Source organism: Aplysia californica, unplaced genomic scaffold (assembly GCF_000002075.1).
Source record: "Aplysia californica isolate F4 #8 unplaced genomic scaffold, AplCal3.0 scaffold00232, whole genome shotgun sequence".
Lineage (NCBI taxonomy): Eukaryota > Metazoa > Mollusca > Gastropoda > Aplysiida > Aplysiidae > Aplysia > Aplysia californica.
The window spans coordinates 424,626-444,503 of NW_004797502.1; the positions used below are offsets into that span (position 1 = coordinate 424,626).

The 19,878-nt window shown below is 42.5% G+C and overlaps 1 protein-coding gene across 2 annotated transcripts; it reads left to right on the forward strand.

The window, feature by feature from the left end:
• Positions 1–963: 963 nt before the first annotated feature.
• On the forward strand, positions 964–8,382 carry LOC101845003 (prostaglandin reductase-3). Of its 2 annotated transcripts, none has more exons than XM_005099992.3 (2): positions 964–1,059; positions 6,459–8,382. In XM_005099992.3, the coding sequence occupies exon 2, from the start codon at positions 6,494–6,496 to the stop codon at positions 7,526–7,528; it is 1,035 nt and encodes a 344-aa protein (XP_005100049.1). In that variant the 5' UTR covers positions 964–1,059; positions 6,459–6,493; the 3' UTR covers positions 7,529–8,382. The 2 variants fall into 2 exon arrangements, with proteins under 2 accessions (XP_005100049.1, XP_012938898.1); XM_013083444.2 differs by lacking the exon at positions 964–1,059 and adding an exon at positions 3,714–3,746.
• Positions 8,383–19,878: the final 11,496 nt, after the last annotated feature.

The following is a 19,878-nucleotide window of genomic DNA, read 5'->3' on the forward strand; positions in this document are numbered from 1 at the left end:
TTGTGTGGGGGGTGATGGGGTTTTTTTTCTTTTTTGGGGTTGTTGTTTGTGGGGATGGTTTTGTTGTTGTTGTTTTTTAGGACCGTGGGGGGTGTAGATGTTTTACGGCGCTCGTAACTGCATAAGGTCATATGAGTGTACGGTATATATCAAAAATTAATTTTAGTTTGGTAGGAAATTTTGACATTGCCCGGATGGCGGTCGACGCCTACTGTCATCGATTTTAGGATCACCAAGGAATCTTAAACGTGCGCAACTTGCACACTGGACTTCCGAAGTTTTTTGCCGTTATCCGAGACTGCTAGGTGTTAGACCTTACCTACCCTAAGATCAGGGGTCTGGCTGAAAGACAGCAGAAAGAAGAAGCCAAGGATTAGCAGTAGAAAGACTGCAGAAAGCGGCAGGAGTCCAGAAGAGGGTGCAAAGGAGCAACGTTGGTAAAGCGTTAATGCTTGTTATCGCAATGTTTGCGCAAGGCCGTCGAACTTTGAACGAAGACACGAGAAATGAGGAACGAGTAGTAGGCCAGAGTCTAAATAAACAGTAGGGGGCTCTTGTGGTCTAAAGGTTACGGTGTTCACTCCTCATTTAATAGGTCCCGGGTTCGAAACCTGACAGACGGAAACGTTTCTTCTCTAAAATATTCTCCTTTCACCTCCGTTCCTGCTCTCTAACCTTGTTCTTTTGTCTCCTTTCTTCTCCAACTAAAAATGTTTAATGTGTCCCGCGCGCTTACATGACCTTAATATGCAGTTGCGAGCGCCGTAAAAGACTTACAAAAACAATAAGGGACGTTGCAGACACGTACGTCCGATCAGAGGTAGACCAAAGGCAATGTTGCGGCACATTTCAAACCGTCATAAACAGATCAAAAACATAGATTTGCGTAATTTCATATTAAGCAAGTGGTTCCCTGTAAGTTTTTAAGTCTCAAATAAATGGAGGAGTACTGAACTGAACAATTAGTACGAAAAAGTAAAGCAGTTATGCTTCTTTTTCAGATTGCCCCAAAATAGCGCGTCTTCGAGCGTTGTCGAAGGACCAGAATTCACGTCCTCAGTGAGTGAAAGTAGTGAAAAATAGGAACAGCTCGTTTATATTCGAACGGGTTCGAAAGTCCTGTGCATTTCTGTATATATATATATACATATATATATATATATATATATATTATCTTTATTTATTTTCCTTTTTTACCCCTATACCCCTTCCATCCATATATATATATATATATATATATATATATGTATATGTATTTCTACAATATAGCATTGATGTATCTATATATCTATATCGATATATGTATATTTCTATATATATGTACATAGATAGATAGATAGATAGATAGATAGATAGATAGATAGATAGATAGATAGATAGATAGATAGATAGATAGATAGATAGATAGATAGATAGATAGATAGATATGTCTATATAATTCTTTATATTGTGATTGAGTGTAAGGGGTATAACTGAGACACACACTGTTGTGTTGGTTTGAGATGAAGGTAGATAGGCATGAAGTTGTCTGAGCTCTTTTGGCTTTAGATGAAGACGATCAGGGAGAATTCTTTTTCATCTAGCCCTAGTGGTAATTATATTTTGTGTTTGTCTTTTGGCTGTCTATCTATATCTCCCCTCCCCCCCACACCCCCAGTGCATAGAAGGCCTTGGGCCGCCACCGGGGAAACATTCAAAATGTTCCTACTAAAGAGATCATATCACACATCTTGATAGTAATATACACCTTCCTTGATGAAATATATATCTAATTATATATATTTAAATATCTCTGTTTCATATTTTATATTATATATATAGAAAACACTCTGCCTCCGCCGTAAGGAGGAGTCAGAGTGTTTCTTCGAAGCCGGGGCCTAAGTGCTCCAAATCAAAAAGTAAAAATTCATAATGGCGGTCCTGCAATGGAATGCCGGCGGAATCCGACCTTCCATTGCAGAATTGCAACATTTACAGGCCACACTGTGCCCACGGGTGGCCTGTATTCAAGAAACAAAATTCGCCCCGGCTTCAACCATAGACTTAAGAGGATTTACTGCGTACCATCACATTCACACGGAGAACCAGATTGCTTCCGGTGGTACCACCATCTACACCGACAACCACACACTCCACAGACAAGTACATCTTAAGACGACCCTCCAGGCTATTGCCGTACGGGTCACCCTGCACAGACCAATCACGATCTGCTCAGTTTACATCCCACCAACTTACCCCCTAAAAATAACCCAACTAAATGACTTAAAATCTCAGCTGCCAAAACCTTTTATTTTGCTCGGTGATTTCAATGCCCACAGCCCCCTTTGGGGAGACAAACCTATAGACCAGAAAGGTAAAATAATAGAAAACTTTTTATTTCAAAATAACATCTGTCTCTTAAATGATAAATCCCCAACTTACAGAAACAGAGCCACTTATGGCACTTCGTCCCTTGACCTCACCTTTTGTACCCCTGACCTAGTCCCAGATCTTGAGTGGTCTGTGCTGGATGACCGTACGGACCATTTCCCAATCAATTCTCCTCAAAAACAATAGCCTCCAAAACGACCCGATCCCAGAACGCTTCAACTTCAAAAAAGCCGACTGGGACGGGTTTGCCAATCAATGTTCCAAGATTCTTAATCCCAATTTCGACCACAACTACAATAAATTTCACGAAAAACTCTTAGAAATATGCCACAATCACATTCCAAAAACAAAAACAAAACCCCGGAGGAACAAGATCTGGTTCTCTTGGGAATGTGAGGACGCAGTAAAGAAAAAGAAGGCAGCGTATCGAAGAGCCGTCAACAACACCACCATAGAAAATAAGATACTTTATTTAAAGGCTCGAGCTGAGGCACGTAGATGCCTCAGGGAGAGCAAAAGACAATCATTCCAAAAATACATCTCCAAAATCAACAGCCAGACACCACTCAAATCAAGTTTTCCAAATTGCTAAAAAATTCTCAGGTAGACGCACAGACACCATTCGGCACGTCCAGAGGCCGGATGGAACAACAGCTGAAACACAAGTAGACATTGCAAACACAATAGCTACATCTCTAGCCAAAAACTCATCCCAAGCAAACTACAACACCACTTTTCAAAACGTCAAAACTAACAGAGAAAAACAACACCTAAACTTCCACTCAAACAACACTGAAACCTACAACGCAGACTTCACAATAGACGAACTTACATCGTGCATCTCGGACCTGGGCGACACAGCCCCGGGACCGGATGACATCCACAACAAGATCATTAGACACTTACCCTCAGAAACACTCACACTCCTACTTCACATATACAACGACATGTGGCGGTCGCACTCCTTTCCGGAGTCTTGGCGTCTCGCCACTGTCATTCCAATACCCAAACCTAACAAAGACCACACACACCCATCCAATTACAGACCTATAGCCCTAACGAGCTGTCTCTGCAAACTAATTGAAAAAATGATTCACAGGCGACTCATGTGGTTTCTGGAAACGACGGGCTCGCTGAGCGGTCTCCAGTGCGGATTCAGGAAAACCCGATCCACTCTGGATCACCTGGTCCGCCTGGAGACCTTTATACGCGAGACGTTCGCTGAAAGAGGCCACATGATCGCCATCTTTTTTGACCTAGAAAAAGCCTTCGACACAACCTGGAAGTACGGCATTCTTCGAGACCTGCACGCACTCGGCATACGCGGTCACCTCCCTGCCTTCATTGGCAACTTCCTGAAGAACCGTTCCTTCCAGGTTCGTGTCGGATCCTCCCTTTCAGACCCCCACCAACAGGAGGAAGGAGTCCCCCAGGGGAGCATCCTTTCTCCTCTCCTATTTGAAATTAAAATTAACTCCATAGTGAAAACCCTCCAGAACAGCATAGACAGCTCGTTATACGTTGACGACTTCTTGATATGCTGCCGATCGAAAAATCCTCATTTGAGATCTATGGAAAGGCAGCTGCAAACGCAGCTGCAAAAACTTGAAACGTGGGCAAACAACAACGGTTTCAAGTTCTCCCCGTCAAAGACGGTTGCAGTACACTTCTGCCGAACAGGCAGACGTGTGCTGCAGCCGGATTTGACACTATACGGGGAAAGGATTCCCGTCCAGGACCAAGCTCGTTTCCTCGGTGTCATTTTCGACAAAAAACTTACATTCATACCACACATCAAAGACCTTCGTGTGAGGTGCCAGAAAGCGTTAAACGCTTTGAAAATTCTATCACATCCGGAGTGGGGCGGGGACTCAAAACACCTTCTCCACTTGTACATCTCCCTTGTCCGGTCCAGGCTTGACTACGGCTGTCAAGTCTACGGATCGGCAAAACCACACGTCTTAAAAATACTAGATCCAATACAGAACCAAGGACTCCGCCTCGCTCTGGGGGCTTTCCGCACTTCTCCGGTGGAGAGCCTCCAGGCCGAGGCCAACATTCCACCACTCTCACTCAGACGCACACAACTCTCACTACAATACGCAGTTAAACAGAGCTCAACACCGGAAAATCCAGCGCACAACAGCATTTTTCAAACAAATCCAGAAACCAGAAACAGATTCCAAAACAACGAAAAACTCATCAAACCTTTCGGCCTCAGAATCCTTGAGGACCTCAAAAACTTACACTTTTCCAAACAAGACATCCAACAAATTCTTTTCCCCGACCTCCCTCCGTGGCACCTCACCAAGGCAAAAGTAGATTTACAGCTGACCACACACAACAAAGAAAGCACAAACACCAAAACTTTTAAAGCAGAATACAAAAAACTAATAGATAAATACCCCGGTGCGGAGCTCATCTTCACGGATGGCTCCAAAAAAGACAATGAAGTGGGCGCCGCAGCCCTATCTCCCAACAATACACACCAGAGGAGACTCCATCCTGAAGCCTCCATTTTCACTGCGGAGGCCACTGCCATTGACATGGCACTGGACTCTGTAGAAAATTCTCCTAACAAATCTTTCCTTATCCTTTCTGACTCTCCGTCTTGCATCACCTCACTCACAAACTACACACTCTTACACCCCATACACTATCCGAAACAGGAAAAAAACAACATGTTCGCATGGATACCCAGCCATGTGGGCATCCGAGGAAACGAGCAGGTAGACGACCTGGCGAAGAAAGCTTCATCCCTTCTGCTGGGATCAACGACAAACACTCTCCCACAGACTGACTTTAGAAATGAAGTCAAAAAGTACACCTCCAGTCTGTGGGAGAGCCACTGGGAAAACCAGAAAAATAATAAATTATATGAAATTAAACCCAAACTAGAACAGCGAAATCCTTCGGATCTCTCCAGAAGAGACGAAGTCATTTTTACTCGATTGCGCATCGGACACACGGCCCTGACCCACAAATACCTCCTACAGGGAGATGAGAAGCCGTTCTGTTTCGGATGCGACACAGATTTTACCATTAGACACATTTTAACAGAATGTCTAGACTTTGGAGAGATCCGAAGGAAATATTATAAATGCAAGAAATTGCAGGATATTTTTTCCGTCGTTGTTCCCAGCAGAATTTTAGATTTTATAAAGGCCATTGGCCTTTATGGCGAGTTGTAGAGTGAATTTGATATTATTTAAAATTTTTATTGTTACTTAAAAGTTGTTTTAGATCACAAATGTATTTACACCGAATTTGAATATTTTAACTTTTTAGCATTTTAAAGTAAATTAGTTAGCCAGTCGTGAAGTGAACTTTCGCAGAGGTGAACAACTTGTGTTTCGCGCGCTCATATGACCTTAGCAGTTGCGAGCGCCGTAAAACCTTATACTATACATACATACATACATATATATATATATATATATATATATATATATATATATATATATATATATATATATATATATGTGTGTGTGTGTGTGTGTGTGTGTGTGTGTGTGTGTGTGTGTGTGTGTGAGTGTGTGTGTTTGTGTGTGTGTGTGTGTGTGTGTGTGAGTGTGTTAACAATGTCTCTGCTTTGGAGCATAGAAAAGAAGTCAAGAATTGAAGGTAGGGCAGTACTGTAGTACTTGTTCAAACAGCATTCTCTATGTCCACCTCCCAGGCAAAGCTGTATCATGCATACTGCTTTAAGTTCATCTGTCAAGACGCAAAATGCTATAATAATTTTCTGTCTGTCAGCCTTGATTTTCCCCCCTTACTTTACGATAGGGAGACGCAATTGTCAAACGTTGGCCTGTTTGTTGCCTTTTGGATCGTCTTCTTGTCCCTGTGGAGGGTCTCTGTGACTCCGTCGATCTGTCTTTTTCTTGGTATTTCGTCTCGCTTTGAAGCCATCAGATCTCTTATTATTGGCTATTGATGATGGATGTTGTAGCCCTAGTAAATGATCGATATCTTAGAAATACCCAGCTTTATAGTAGTTCACGCACCCCCGCCCCCTTTTTTCCAACCTTCTTTTTCCCCTCTTGTTTTAAATTAACATTTCTTCATTGCTTTATCTTATTCTCCAGGCAAGTAACTTCAACTGTCGAAACCAGTCACAACCATGGCCCTTCCCGCTACAGCTAAGCAAGTCACCATCACCAAACTTGGCACCAACTTCCGTGAAGTCACAGAAATCAGGGATGTCCCCGTTCCCAAACCGCAAGCTGGCCAGGTGTTGGTGAAGAACAAATTTGTGGGCATCAACGCCTCTGACATCAATCTGAGCTCCGGTCGCTACGATCCCACAATGAAACCGCCTTTTCCTGCTGGCCTGGAGGGGATTGGACCAATCGTCGCCGTCGGTGAGGGAGTGACCAATCTGAAAATAGGTCAAGCCGTCGCCTTCCTCCAGTTCGGTACCTTCGCGGAGTACGTGATTGTGCCAGCTGACAAGGCCGTCCCAGTCCCGTCTACCGACCCTGGCCTGCTGTCTATCGTGCTCAGTGGACTGACGGCGTCTATCTCGCTGGAACAAAAAGGAAATCTGAAAGCTGGTGAAACCGTCCTGGTGACCGCTGCTGCCGGGGGGACTGGTCAGTTCGCCGTGCAGATCGCCAAACTGGCCGGGTGTCACGTGATTGGGACATGTTCTAGTCCCGAAAAGGTGGACTTCCTGAAGAGCATCGGCTGTGATCGCGTCATCAATTACAAGAAAGAAAATTTTGAGGAAGTTATAAAGAAAGAATATTCGAACAAATTAGACGTTGTCTACGAATGTGTTGGTAAAGAAATGTTTGACGTCTCTTTGCAGAATCTGGCAATTGAAGGAAGGCTGATTGTCATTGGGGCTATTTCTGGGTACGAAAACGCAGAGGGTACCAACGCTAGTGAAATGATATCAAAACTGCCAGTAGGTATGGCCTGTCTCCGCAAATCAGCAAGTGTCCTTGGGTTTTTTCTACCTCACTATGTTAAAAAGTTCCCTCTCCACATTGCCACTTTGGCTAAACAATACGCAGAGGGTAAGATTAAAGTGAATCTAGACAAGGGGGAAAATGTTGCAAATGGACCTTTCAAAGGGCTAGAAAAAACAGTTGACGCTGTTGAGCATATGTTCTCAAGGAAGAACATTGGTAAGGTTATTGTGGAACTTTGAAAAGTCCACTCAAACAAATGTTGTTGTTTTTTCGGAGAAAAAAAAGTTTCGAAAAAAATCAAACTAGAGCAGTTGGCTGTACCTACAACTAAGGAAACAGCAATACACTTACTTTGATAAATTCTGTTTTGAGTTCGTGAGAGAGCAAAGGCTTATAATATGTTACAAACTTTACTTACTTTTACTTAATTTTTTCGACCTATGTTCCCTTAGTGTCGATGGGAGGAGCAAATGCCTTTCTCTTGTTTGTTGGGTCGACAGTTGCACAGCTTGTCGAATGTTTCTCTAAACCGCTCTACCCATTTTCTCTCGGACCTGCCCTTTCCGGAAACCATCTAATCTCTGTTTGTATGCTCTCGCTGCTATACTGTCGGGTGGCAGTCTCGTCTCGACATATTCTGATATTTGATGTCCAAAAAATGCTATGCCTAGTTTCTCTCTAATATGTATGCTCAAGGCAGGGAGTCAAGCCATTAAAAAAAATTTGAATTATTTTTTTTCTGTCATTGGCCCATGTCCTTTTACTTGGTCTTATTCGTTTCAGACAATCATCGACTAAAACAATGGAGTGAGTAGGTAAAATTATTATTCAACATTAAAATGGATCTATAAGAGATTATCAATAACAATGATTAGATTTATTTCGCAGTTTTGGATTTTTTGATTAACTAATGTTTTTTGTTTTCCCTAGCTTTTGTCACTTATTCTAGTTCTGCCCCCCCCCCCCCCCCTCCTCCCCCAGGCTGTCTTGGAGGTGGGACGCATATCCTCTCTTAGTCCGCAGTTACCAGATTTTGGAATTATTTGTGTGCGACCGAGTTAATCAAATAATAATAAATGTATGCCAAAAAAAATCAGATGGGAGTCGCTTGTAAGTCGAACTAACGTGTTCTCTTACTATTTCACTTCTCCCCCTTTCTCTTTTTATGATGTTCAGTATTTTTTCTTAAGCATCTTATCATTATTATTATTATTATTTGGTTTTGAGAACGGAATAGACCTATTTAGTTTTTACAGAAACAGCATAATTTATTTTGAAAATTTGCACATCTTTTAATATAATATAATGATAAATATGGGACCATTTTTCCAGTCTTGGGTTATGCTGCTGGCATTGTGTTGAGCATCACCCCAACAGTGCGGGGCTTTCTTGTGCTTTTATTTTGTTTGTTATTTTGTGGGGGGGGGGGGGGGGTTGGGGGGGGGTTGTTGTTGTTTTCATGATCCAAATTAAAGACTTAGTTTTACAAATTGCTTGTTTCTCCTGTTTATTTTGAGAGCACTACTCGCCTATAAGTAGTAGTTCTGGTTTAATTTTACAGTCATCTTCATCAGCATCAGCGGGATGATAACAATTACAGTACAATGATATGAGTCTCTGGTAACACATTTTAAAACGAACCTTATGAACGCTCGATAGGTGCTGGTACTTCTTATTCATAGCACACGTATTTTCCTAATGCTGTGCGCATGTTAAATTATCACCGTGGTTGACTGTGCTCCGGCGTCTGTGGTGTAGGGATTGCGTTGATTCACTGTCGCGCAGAAGAGACCACGAGTTCAATTCCTGGGTGTGGAGAATTTTTATCGAGTATCTCCGTCTTTCTGCTGAGATGTTGTACATGTATCTCTCTCAGCCCGATTTGGCCCCGACAGGCAGTGTCGGAGGTCCGTCTCCTATGTGATCTAAATTGTATCGATAGGGGCGTAAAAACACCTACATTAAAAAAGAAACATAATCAAAGATCACGGACTCTCACATCCTGGCAATTAAATACGTCCTCTTTTAGCACGATCCCAACTGCACGAAACATGAGGACGCCGACCATACGCTTCCTGTCTTTGGTAAGAAAACAAAATATCGAGTGGTTGGTGGGTGCTCTGATTTGGCTTGCTTCTTTTTTCTAGCAATCAGCTATCGTCCTGATCTCTTCTCCTTTTTTTTCGTGTTTGTTACTCTCTTGGAAATTATATATTATGATCATATTATTCTGATGCAAGTACAGTGAAGTCAGGGGCTCTCGTGGCCTAGAGGTTAAGGTGTTGGCCTCTCATTCAAAGGTCCCGGGTTCGAATCCGGGTAGCAACCGAAAAATTTTCTTCTCTAAAATTGTCTCCTTTCACCTCCTTTCCTTCTCTCTAGCAATATTCTGTCGTCTGCTTTCAATTCCACTTTCTGCCCCCACCCCCGCATCTCCTTTGCCCCCTCCTCTGGGCTCCTGACTCTTTCTGCAGCCTTTCTACTGCTACTCCTTGGCTCCTCCTTACTGCTGTCTTTCTGCCACACCCCTGATCTTCTGGTGGGAAAGATCTACACCTAGCCTTCTCGGACAAGGGCGAAAAATCTCGGAGGGCCCGTGTGCAAGTTGCGCACGTTAAAGATCCCTTGGTGGTCTAAAATCGATAAGAGTAGGCTTCGGCCGCTACCCGGGCAAAATTCAAAAGTTCCTACCAACTGAAAATATTAGGTGTGTCCCGCGCGCTCATATGACCTATGCAGTTGCGAGCGCCGTAAAACACTTTACAAAAACCAAAAAAAAACCAGTGAAATCCTTACTAAAATGTATCAAAAAAGATAAAAACAGAGAAACGAATGTTTAACGAACTCATGTAATTGACAGGGAAGAACAATTTTGTAAAAGCTAATCTATTGTTTCATAACAAGTATAACAAAGATCATATATTACATATATCATACATCTATCTTTTCGATCTGGATTTTCTTACAAGGAACCGGTAGCCTTACTTTTGCTGAGATTTGTGTGTTCCGTGAGGAAAAAAGAAACATTATATAGTGTCCATAACACATTTTCAACAATGACAATAGGATTTGGTTTGTGTGTGGGGGGGGGGGGGGGCTGTTTTATTTTTGAGTAGTTTTTTTTAATTTTTTTTTTTTTTTTTTTGCTTGTTGTTGTTTTTTGTAGGTTTTTTGTGTTTTTTTGGGTTGGGGGGGGGGGGGGTTGTTTGTTTCTTTGCTGGGTTTTTTTCTTTGGTGGGGAAGCTTTTTGGGCAAGGGTCATTTAATCGTGAGACTTGGAAATACCTTTGCTGAATTCTGGTTTATTCAAACCTTTCAGCGAAAAAATAAATCAATGAAAAGGTGCATGACTTATATATTTCCAAAGTATGAAACGTACTCATCAACATCTACATCAGTGCTTGACATCCTAGGCGATATGGCCAACTTGTGGGCGATTTGGTCATTTAGTGGGCAGTGGGGATCACCCGGATATTGACAGTTGACAGGTATTATAATAATATACTGGTGGTCAAAAGAGAGGTACCACATTTTGATTGTGTTAAAAAAAACTCTAGAATCTAGTCTTTTCAGTTGTTACGCTTTTCCTTCCCCGTGAGCAATACGAAGTACCCAAAAAGTAGGTCATGCTATAAAAACAATATTTTGGTGCTTGAGTTAATGTTTGCAGCACCAACGTCAAAAAACAGAAGGTTGGCTTATTTTTTCCCTGAACAAGTGGCGAATTTTGTCGATTCTTTGTTTTATTTTTTGTTGTTGTTGTTAGTTTGTTTGTTTTTTCATGAATTTTACACTTTTGTTTATCACAAACTGCTATATCATCCCATCATTATCATTTTAAAAAACGGTGGAAGATTCAACAGTTTTACTCAACGTTAGAGAAATCGAGACATCGGAATACTCGGCGATTCTGCTGTTGCCAGGACACTCAACGACAACAGAAAAACAGCCTAGAAGGTGGGTGTTGGCTATAAAGACTTAGGTCGATAATCACTGTATTAGATACTTCGACACATACACGTACATGACTATTTTGACAGTTTATCAAGCTTAACCCTTACTCATTCAATATTTCCCATTCTGCCTAAACCTTGCAACTGGCGTCCATGGTGTAACGGTTTGAGACTTTCATGTCGTAAACAGAAGACCTGGGTTAAATTTCTGACTTAGTAGATCTTTGTGATAGGTCTAGATCTCTAGATCTAAAGATACTATCAGGTCTGGTTATATAGGCACCTGTACTGTGATAGATTTTTATTTAGAGGCAGTGCTGTGGCCCTGTGGCTGAGCAAGAGACGAAGAATGTGTATTTTCAGGTGTGTGTGTGTGTGTGTGTATGTGTGTGTATGTGTGTGTGTGTGTGTGTGTGTGTGTGTGTGTGTGTGTGTGTGTGTGTGTGCGTGCGTGTGTGTTAGTTAGATCTATCTCGATCTAGAGGAAAATAAACTCACTATGCTACCCAAACGGCGAGCCATTGGACGAATGACACCTGTGGCTAAGAGACATAAGCAGAGTAGATCTTGATCTAGATCAGGTGTGAACACTGAAAATACAGAGAAAGAATAAGAAGATGACGTAAACGAAGAGGAAGAAGAAGATCAAGCTGATACTGATACGCTCAGCAGAAATCCACCAGCCTTCACATACAATGATGCTGATCTAAGTCTTGATAATACTTTCTCTACTGACAACATTGCTTTAGTGCATCTTAAAGACTGTGTTTTACAAATAAGTGGGCAAAGTCTCGATTCATATGGACTTCCGATTCAACGAGGAGATGCTGCAGAGAGAGCACAGCAAACTACAGTAGAGAAATCACCTACGATGTAAAAGAACAAAGACAAAGGGTATCGAGAAACAATGCCCTGTTAACATCAGACCAGAAGTATGTATTTAACACCTTTATGACAGCTGTCCGTAACAAAGCAAAGTGAGTATTTTTTCTTGACGCTACATTCCTTCTAAAAGATTTAATGGCAACAATTCGATCTGAAGAAAGAATTGCAATTGCAACAGCCAGCAGTGGATTACAGGGGGTAGAACTGTACACAATACCTTTAAAGTACCTTAGGATGTAGCTAGATGCGACACACCAATGTGTTCTATCAAGAAGAGAACATCCTTAGCAAGGCTCATCGGTGACTGCAGTGTCATCATAGTACTTGACAAAGCACCTGAGCTGAACGCAAAAAGTCCTATTTGCGGACAGATGTGAAAACACTGAACCTCACCACAAACATGCGAGTTCACTTACATGATGGCTTTGAAGAAGACTCATTCTCCAAATTATTATTGAACATTGAGGACCAGAGGAAATCAGTTGTTGTTGAACCAGACAAAATCAGCGTTCTCGAACTTGGAAAAGTTTCTACTTCTATTGAAAATCTCATCAATCAAGTTTTTCCCGGTTTCGCAGACAATTTGGAAAATTTGCAGTGGCTGTCAGAAAGGGCCATACTAGCTCCTTTAAATGAAACAGTCTCAAAAATATAAAAAAAACTCATTGACATGATGTCGTCTACACTCAAAGTCTATCAGTCTATAAATACCACACTTAACGAGAACGATGTAACCCCTGGAATATCTGAACTCCATTGAACTTGCCGGCATTCCACCCCATGTTCTGAAATTAAAGACTGGTATTCCCGTAATGACCTGGATAGATGGAGTCAGGGAAACATTAAACACCCCCGGCATCCCCCTGACCCAAGCTCTCCGGCTGGCGACAGAGAGACGTCACTTTCTTCCCGCGACACCCAAAAGGGTATAAGCGGCGGATAAAAGTAAAAAAGTAAAGTATGCCCGTAATGGTCCTCCACTCTCTTAACCCACCAAAATTAATTAATGTTACAAGATGTGTTATGACACAAACCATGCCAAACGTCGTCGAGATTGAAGTTTTTTCTGGACCATACAAGGATGAAAAACACTGGATTCCTAGAATTATACTTCAACCAACCGACAGGGGACTACCTATTAAGCGAACACAATTTCCCCTCAAAATATGCTTTGCCATTACAATTAATAAAGCTCAGGGACAGTCTCTTCGAAGAGTTGGCCTAGATCTCAAATGCACAGTATTTGCACATGTAATATTGTATGTAGCCATGTCCCGAACTGGAGATAAAGATGTTGTTCACATCTTGGCACCCAACAGTCAAACCAGGAATGTTGTTTATCTAGAGGTTTTGGGCGGTATACGTCATTCTTAGGTGAGTTTCACTTTTGAAATTTCATTTTTTCAGTAATAGAAAAGAACCACCCAGTTGTAATCAAATAAATGTCTAAATTATTGCAGTATTGACATTTTTATTTACATCTCAACATTAATTTTTGTCTAGGAAACATTATTTTCCCGTTCATATAACGGGTACGCAGGCTAGTGTAATATAATCTTTTTTTTTCAATTTACTAGATTCTATCTAGTCAGGCTACAGCTCTTATGGTCGATCGATCGGGCTTTGAAAAATATACACCACTTTGTTCCTCAGCAAATAGAGGGAATGATAATTCTCCTTTGTAAGCAGCCAATTTTACCACCCAAGTTTTCAGAACCACAAACTTCCCTTTTGCTCCACGTCTTAATATTCCTACTGTCATAAAATAAACGTCAAACTGAGAAGAAATGAATGACCAGAGCCGTAAACTTGCAGTTTGATAATATCGTAGAATTGATCCCTTTGCTGAGGTTTGTTAGATTTTGTTATGACTGTGAATAACCGAGTGATGATGTGAACCAGCTGGACTAGCATGCCGCACACTTAAAGAGTTAAAAGAATAAACAATAAGGTGTAAATTAATTCTCCAGAAAGTGACTATATTTGGAAATGCTAGTCTTGCTTTGTCCAATCCTCGTGTCTGCATTATGTTCGCCAAGGGACATAAACGTACAGAGACTAAACGTGCATATTTATTACTTGATTATGTCCCTTGAATCATATGCACGGTACGCACGCACGCACACACACAAATACACACACACACACACACACACACACACACACACACACACACACACACACACACACACACACACACACACACATTGGGTACAATGTTCGTCAATGTTTGCTCCAACACCTGAAGAAGAAGAAGAAGAAGAAGAAGAAGAAGAAGAAGAAGAAGAAGAAGAAGAAGAAGAAGAAGAAGAAGAAGAAGAAGAAGAAGAAGAAGAAGAAGAAGGAGGAGGAGGAGGAGGAGGAGGAGGAGGAGGAGGAGGAGGAGGAGGAGGAGGAGGAGGAGGAGGAGGAGGAGGAGGAGGAGGAGGAGAAGGAGAAGAAGCAGCAGCAGCAGCAACTACAAAAATAAGAAAGGAACCCAAAGCGACGATGGCAGCAATGATACCGAGATTGATATTAGCAGCGTCTACTTTATTTACACATGTGCATCTTCAAGAATGAAAAATAAACATCCTTCAGATACCCAAGGAGGATGTACAAAACACCGAGGAGATGAAAAATAAGGGAGGGGGGGGGGGGGTATGGTTGGTGAGATTCACCTCAATGTCTAGGGATCTGTGAGGTATGGTGCTGAGAAAGAGGTGGGAGTGGGAGAGATTCACCTCAAGGTTTAGGGTTTGTTGGGTGAGTGTGTATGTGTGGGGAGGGGGTGGAGGCGTTGTTGGGTCTGGGTAACAATCTGAGTTCCTACAATGTCAAAATTACATTTGAGAAGTAAGGTTATATCTTATGCTGACTGTTGTTTGGTTTTCATTATTAGAAGATCCGAAGGCATCTTCTAAGCGTTTTTTATTCTACATGTACGCAACTGTCTAGGTAAAATATTATGCCGTCATGGACCTGTGAACTGTGAATAGGTAAGAGTTTGACTAAACTATGATTATGCCTATGGTGTTTAAAGGGAAATGGTATGGATTATTATCACCATCATGAAGTGACAGACCTGAAACAGAAACCAGGTAGGCCTACCGTTGTCTGCCATTCATTTCTTTGTTTGGTTTCTCTCTAAATACATGTCCTGATGATAGTAAGTACACTGATCTAATTTCGAAAGTCTGGGAACGTTTCATGTCAAGATACAGTAGAATCAGGCGGTCGTCAGTTTTGGAGCATACCTGGGGTTAATATTTGTCATTTGTATTGCTTTTGATGTACAGATACAAATCTATCTTGAGCAGAAGTCGAGATATTAGAGATTGAATGAGGTGGTGATTGCCATTTAATTAGCGAGAAATTGACCGCCAAAATATGGTGACTTCCAAAACAAGCTTGAGTGTCCTTGGAAATTGCAAATTTACTTTGTTTGTGCTTTTAAGCAACGTTTTTCATTAAAATTCACACACAAATGTGTTTTAATATGAGTATAAAATGTGTTGAGCACCCCCCTCCCAACATACACACATAAAAAGTTTGAGATTCGAGTTATAGACAGGTTTAACTTGTCCTTCGTGATTGGAATACCTTTCGTCTTCCGCCTCGGGCAGGGAAATTGCGGTGAGTATTTCACAGTCTCGTTTTCCTTCACTGTTACCAGTAAGAGTTTGAAGTGCATGGACTTTATGTCTGTTTTAAAGTCCCAGAAACCTCACCTATGATGGATCGCGTAAGGAATTTGATTTTCAAATTGAAATGGAGTAAACTATCTTAAAAGAAAAAGAAACAAGACTGTCTTAGTTCCCAGTTCTAAACGTTTCTCGTTCATTATCGTTCCCAGAGCCACATGTAGACGCAGACGCAATTCTGTAGCATTCCTCCCTCTCTATGATCACGAGAACATCCTGATGCTATCTGTCCGGTCAGCCGGGGACTTCATCTGGTCCAGGAAACTGTCACTCTTGACATCATCGCCCTCTATGCTCGGCAGCTGACCCCCTCCGTCACTCCCTGGTGTCATGATATCTCCATCCTCCCCGCCCCGGTTTCCATAATAACATGTACTTAAACGATGAGACCACAAAAAATTGGTAGCATCTCTAGATCTATTATCCTATCTAGATTAGACTATTGTAACTCACTCCTAGCAGGTCTGAACAACAAATAATTGAATCGCTTACAAGTTATTCAAAACAATGCTGCTAGACTGATAACAAGATCTAAAAAACGAGACCATATCACTCCACTATTTAAAAAAACTGCATTGGCTCCCTGTAAAAGAAAGAATAATATTTAAAATCTGTGTCATGTATTTCAAATGGGTAAATAAAACTGCTCCTTTTTATCTACAAGAACTTATCAGTATATATATATAAGCCAAGGAGAAACCTAAGATCATCAAACGATAACACCCTACTTGTGACACCAGTTAAATCATACAAATCATATGGAGAGAGATCTTTCTCATATCTTGGTCCATATATGGGGAACAGATTACCCATGGAACTAAGACCAAAAAAAAGAAGACTTGATAACTTCAAAAGACATCTTAAGCATTTTCTGTTCCCACAGGCCTATCCTTCATAAGCTTTTAGCGTTATTTTTATTATAGTTGTTCTGTGCCTACGTCTGAATGTAAATATTGAGTGTGTGTGTGGGGGGGTGGATGTGTGCGTGTGTGTGTGTATGTGTGTGTGTGTGTGTGCGCGCGTGTGTGTGTGTGTGTGCCTCAATATATAAAGCAAGAGAAGAAAGGAAGTAGTAAGAAAGATTTTGAAAATGAGTATTCCAATGAAAAGCGCACTGAGCTACTTTTTTGGGAAATGCGTTATATAAATGCGATATATTTATATTATGTCAAACAGCCACTCCGTTAGGAAGCTTGATTTGGCTACTGACAATCTTTGTGTCGAAGGTCCCTGCCCCTGCCCCTGCCCACACCCCACTAACAGCAGATTTCTTTTGAGGACGTTTCACTTCAGTCTCATGATCTTCCCCGCGATAATTTTCGACATCTTCATCGTCTTTTTGAATAGTGGCCCAGCTGGCTCGGGACCATGTGCTCCTGCCGTGTCGTCGACTGTGGAAACTTTGGCGTACGGCTAAGAGAAGGTGTTCCGACAATGACGAATTCCTCCAAGTCTTTGTGCAAAGCCACGTTGGAGTATTTACTCACAGATCCAATTCCTTTAGTTTTGTTCATTTTAAACATCATCTTGAGTAAGACGGTGTCGGTACAGTGAGACGAGAAGCAGCCCACTTGAAGAATCTGGGGTATGTGTGAAAGAACTGCGTGGGGGTTCGGGGGCAATGAGCCCGCCACAGAATGCCCACCGACTCTGTGGTAGATCTTGTGGAAGTGGATGTAGCTATCTACGGAGTTAAACACATAGCGGCCTTCTTCAGACAACGCTTTTCTCTCTCTTGTTTTTAAGTTTCGGTAAAGGCTGTAAAAGGTGACCCGTCCATTTGTGTCTTCCTTCTTGACGTACTGCGCAAACGTCTTCAGCTTCACGAGCTCTTCAGGGCTGGCGGTCGCCGGGAGTTTGGGCCCCAACTGGGATACCATCAGACATTCTTTCAGCAAGGCTGGATCTGACGTCACGAAGGAGGCTTTTCTGGAGTCTCCTCATGGCCACTGATGATGCCGTCTGGAGAGAAGGCTGCCCGACAGGCTCAGGTCGCTTTGATCCCGCCAAACGTATGAGACCTTGGGAACCCGCCCATAAAATACTCGCTGTACAGCTCAGACGGGGACAGGACCCGCGTTGTCTGGAGCTGGTGTCCGTTCAGCGAGAATGAGCTGTTCCCGCCTTGCGAGGCCAGACATCTGGGCACAGTGCGAGTGCCCGGCGTGAGATAGTACGAGTCCTCTCTCTCTCGAAGCTTGGGCTCATGGTCGTCGGTGCCGCGGTGGGTGGCAGCTTGACAGTTCCGGTGCTTGCTCCCCCGTTTGGCACTTTGACCTCGGAGTTGGGCGGGGAGGACCTAGGAAGTACAGGGGTATGCTTGCCGGGGGAACTTTCCCTACGCTGGAGTACACAGCGCTGTTGGCGTCCCATTCCGAAGTCTGCCTTGGACGGAACACTCGACTGACGTCACGAGGGTCAACTGAGTAGCCCAAATCAGTGACCGCCCGATGTAGCGCTCTGAAGACGTCTTTTGTGGAGGTCTTGTAGTGACCCACTCTCTGGTGGGGGGGACATGTCTTGTGCACATATCTCATAATAATTATTGTCTCTCGCCACCGTCCTTCCTCTTAGCAAGAACTGCGTGTGTGCGGGCTGCAACGATGCAGTGCTTCCATTTTGTTTGTTGTTATTGTTACTATTGTTATTGATATTTATACTATCATTACCTTAATCCCCGATTTTTTTTCCTCTATATCTCTTTGTAAATGCACGTCAGCTCCAACGAGGTTACAAACAGACCAAAGTCGCTTTCAGCGAGGTCGCGATAACCAAATAAAAGCAATTAGCGGCCCAAAAAGGGAAGACTTTTTCTCCTTTCTCTCCATCTCACGCAAAGCACAAGGCCCATCTTTCATTCCTAACACATTGCATTGCTAGATTCTAGTGTGCCTCCTAATAACATTGGCCCCAAAGCCAAGAGGATGGGCGAGGGTTGGCCTACGGTAGAGATAGGAGGAGGTGGGTGAGAACGCGATGCGGCTGTATGAAACTGGATGAACTCTGGATGGGTAGGTCTAGATCTAGATCGAGACCTTTATTTTTTTTCCAATTTTCTTTTCTTCCCCTGATCAGAAAATACTAGCTGCCGCCTTTACTTTATCTAGATCTAGGCCTAGATGTGAGAGGGTATGTTTCCACACGAGAATTGTTTCCAAAAAAATGTAATGAAGAAATTACGGTCAGAACACAGCTCAAACACGCGCACACTGATGCTGTTTGAGATTTTTGTCATCAGGGGGAACAACGGTTTTAATTAGTGGTATTGGTACATCGTATAATATAATAACTTGTCTCCTTTCTTTTCTTTAGCCTTAGTCACGTTCAACGAGAGGTCGGATCTAACGAGGACAACAAGCCGGTCACGGCGACCTCGTTGAATGCGACACCCACTTTATTGTTTTTGTTGGTGTTGTTGGTGGTGTTGTTGGTACTCTGCTGTCGTAGCTGGTGAGACCTCTGTCCGCCTGTTGGGCGCGTTGTAAGTAGTCGAGTCGCCGGGAGGCAGCGCTGCTGGGGCTGGAGTGAAAGACGACGGAAGCTGGAGCTAGAGTGTCTCTCGTGGACTGGTTAGGGAGGAAGAAGGTGCACTGGTCCAAGTGGAAGTCAACGCTGGGAGGGACGGGCCGCCGCTGGTCGTGTGCGTAACGGGGTGCGGCGCTTCCCTGCAGAGAGAGAGATAGAAGAGGGAAAAGTATGACTGTCTTTGTCTTTTTGTTGGGAGATTTGGAGTAGAAAGAAGTGTGGGGTAGGGCGGATGGTAGAAAGTCATATTTCTTACAATTGCATTATGCACACGAAAAGTGGATATAAAGAGAACGGTCTTTTTAGGAATATCTTAAATTAACTGCGTGATTCTAAAATAAAAAGTTAAGTGTAGGGTTTTCAAAGCCCTATCGGCACAATTTAGAGGCGGATTTTAACTTTGCCTGTTAAGGTCAACAAAAAACTTAGAGGAATACAACATCCTAGCAGAAAGACAATTATACTAGATAGAAATTCTCCCCACCCGAAAATTCCTATCATCAGGAATTTTAAAACATGGAAACAGGGATGACCCTTCCCCCC